At 47.3% G+C, this 2,395-nt stretch overlaps 1 protein-coding gene across 1 annotated transcript in view; it reads left to right on the top strand.

Annotated features, from left to right (window-relative positions):
• The first annotated feature begins 1,268 nt into the window (after positions 1-1,268).
• TNN (tenascin N) overlaps positions 1,269-2,395 on the top strand; it is a 20,807-nt gene continuing 19,680 nt past the window's right edge. Inside the window, 2 exon segments of the mRNA XM_010137248.1 lie at positions 1,269-1,308; positions 1,311-1,679. Coding sequence (XP_010135550.1) covers positions 1,269-1,308; positions 1,311-1,679 — 409 coding nt within the window.

Here is a 2,395-nt window from a genome sequence, read left to right as displayed (position 1 = left end):
TGAATCCTGTGTTCAGGCACACAAAATGCCCATGCACTGGTTTCAAATGCAGGAGTTTTAAAATTCTCCTCAATCCAGGTACGTGTCAGCTCTGCGCTGTATATGAAGAAGAGGATGGGTTTAATTTTCTGTATCATTTGAGTCCAGTGTTGAAAACTTGGTCGTTTAAATCTGAAGTGCATTTCTGAAGTCATGGACTAAATCAGAAATCATCAACACGAGACCTTGAAGCTGAAGACAGATGGTTCAGCTCAAGATGGCTGGTTCAGCTCTGTCAGGACAGTTGTAGCCCCAGTGAGGGTTTTGAGTGGTGTAATCCGTAACAAGTGAATCCGGGTGGGGACCTCAGTCCTCCCTCTACAGAGCAGATGTCCTCAGCCCCACAGACACTTGGATCCCCGCCTCTGTCTCCAGCAGACCGAGAGGGGGCCTCTAAGGCTGGGGCTGGCACTTGGTCAGGTGACACGAGGTGCACTTAGAGAACCAGGGGCTGTGAGTGATGGGAGCAGGAAAGGGATATTTAACGGTGCTGCAGATGGGTGCGAGTTGTTTTCCAGCTGTGTGCAGGCATGTCTAGTCTATCCCAGCAACCCCTGTTCCATGATCCACTTCTCTTAGCTGATCTCCCTCCTTGAGAAAGTGTTCTATACTTACAGTCTCTGTAGAAACTGATTCTTGGGACCCCCCTCACCAGCCTTCCTGAAAGCATTTCCACCTGTGTTTGAAATGCAGCTGTCCTGGGAAAGGTATGTCATAGTGCAATGCGTGAAAAGTGAGCAGAACTGTCTCCTGGACTTCCTGTACTGAAAGATCCGTGTCAGCTCTCTGAATGTTTTATGCATGCAACATCAGCAGAGTTGTCATGCTTCTAGCTGGAAACCATGCAAGCTGCTGGAGAGTGCCTTGGCCGAGGAGATGGTCGGGAATCCAGAGCGCAGCTGGGAGACTGACACCATGTCTGCTGTAACTGCAGCAGGATAAGAATTATTAGTAATTGTGATGTACCACATTACTAAGACTTATTTGAAAGTTGCAGACTTCATGGTCCCAGTCTGGGGCTCTGGAAGCTCTGTTGTATCTTAACTCATCCAGTGTGACTCTCCTGCAGGTACTTACCAACTTAGTACTGAATCAGGGCAAAACAATTAATTTGGCTCTCAGAAAATCATGAAAACCTGCTTTATGACCACACTTGTTACACTTCTTTCTTCTTCTTGAAGCCAGCTGTGCTGTTTGAGGAGTCAGTGCCTCCTCTGAAAACCTGCCGGATGGATTTCCAGAGCTGGCTTACCTTCCCCATGGGGGTATGCTGTGCTGTGCTCTTGAGGTGTCTGCTGTTCCACATCCTGCCTCTCACAACTGTACCAGCGATGGTCAAAGAATATCCTTCAGCCACTCCTACAAGATTGACCTGCCTGCGTTCTCCCAGATTAAGGTGGAAGCAGATCCATTACAGCATGAAGACAACAGTGGAGTGCAGCTAGATCCTGAGAAGGATAAGGAAAGCGAAGAGCAGAATATAATCTTGAGGCACAACATCCACGTGCATGCACCCACAGGGGACTGTGAAACCTTGACCCACATCAAGGGTCTGCTTGAAAGGCTGGAGAAGCTCGAGAAAGAAGTGGCAGAGCTGAGGGAAGTTTGCAGCCCTCAGAAGTGCTGTGGGGTAAGCTAAGGTAAGTAACAACTGCAGTATCTGTTCTCACATCCCAGGTACAGCCTGTTTACTGCAGAGATTTGAGGACTGGAATCCATTTGTCAAAGTTATGGGGATTCTCCACAAGTGCAATGCTGGGTGGGAAACCAGATGGTGCTCTGGTTTCTGTTGTCTGAAAGGAAGTCTGAAGGTCCCATTTCTGGAACCAGCGTGGGGGAAATCTCCCTAGGCATCTCCCAGAAGTGGAAGGGAACAAGTTCCTGAGTTTCACATAGGTGGGAGGATTCAGTGGAGGAACGTCTGGCGGACAGGAGGGTGGGAGCTGGAGGCAATTCTTGTTGCTGCCTTTTCCTTTTTAATTTTTGCCCCAGAATTTTATAGTTGTTGAGAATTTGACTTTTTATTTCCTCCACGATAACTATCAGAAGAGCAGAGTTTATGAGGAGAAAGTTTTGTGGTGGCCACTGCCTCTGCCTGTCGTCAAAGTTTTATACCACATGGTCTCTGAGAAAAGATGTAACAAACTGATGTTGTTTGGGGAATGGAAACTTTGGGAGAAGTGCTAAGTCTTTGTTTACATGAAAAATACAGGTGTGTGGGAGATGAGAATAATGTGCTCTCCATCTTTATAATAACTGAGGTGAGAAATGGAGAGCTTAAATTACAGCCAGAAGGTTCAGAGAGAGGCTGTGAAAAGTTTTCTCATTGACTCTGTGGGGAGGTTGTGGCATCTGC

This window comes from Buceros rhinoceros, unplaced genomic scaffold (genome assembly GCF_000710305.1).
Source record: "Buceros rhinoceros silvestris isolate BGI_N320 unplaced genomic scaffold, ASM71030v1 scaffold22505, whole genome shotgun sequence".
In the NCBI taxonomy this organism is placed as follows: domain Eukaryota; kingdom Metazoa; phylum Chordata; class Aves; order Bucerotiformes; family Bucerotidae; genus Buceros; species Buceros rhinoceros.
This window is presented reverse-complemented; position numbering and strand designations above follow the sequence as displayed.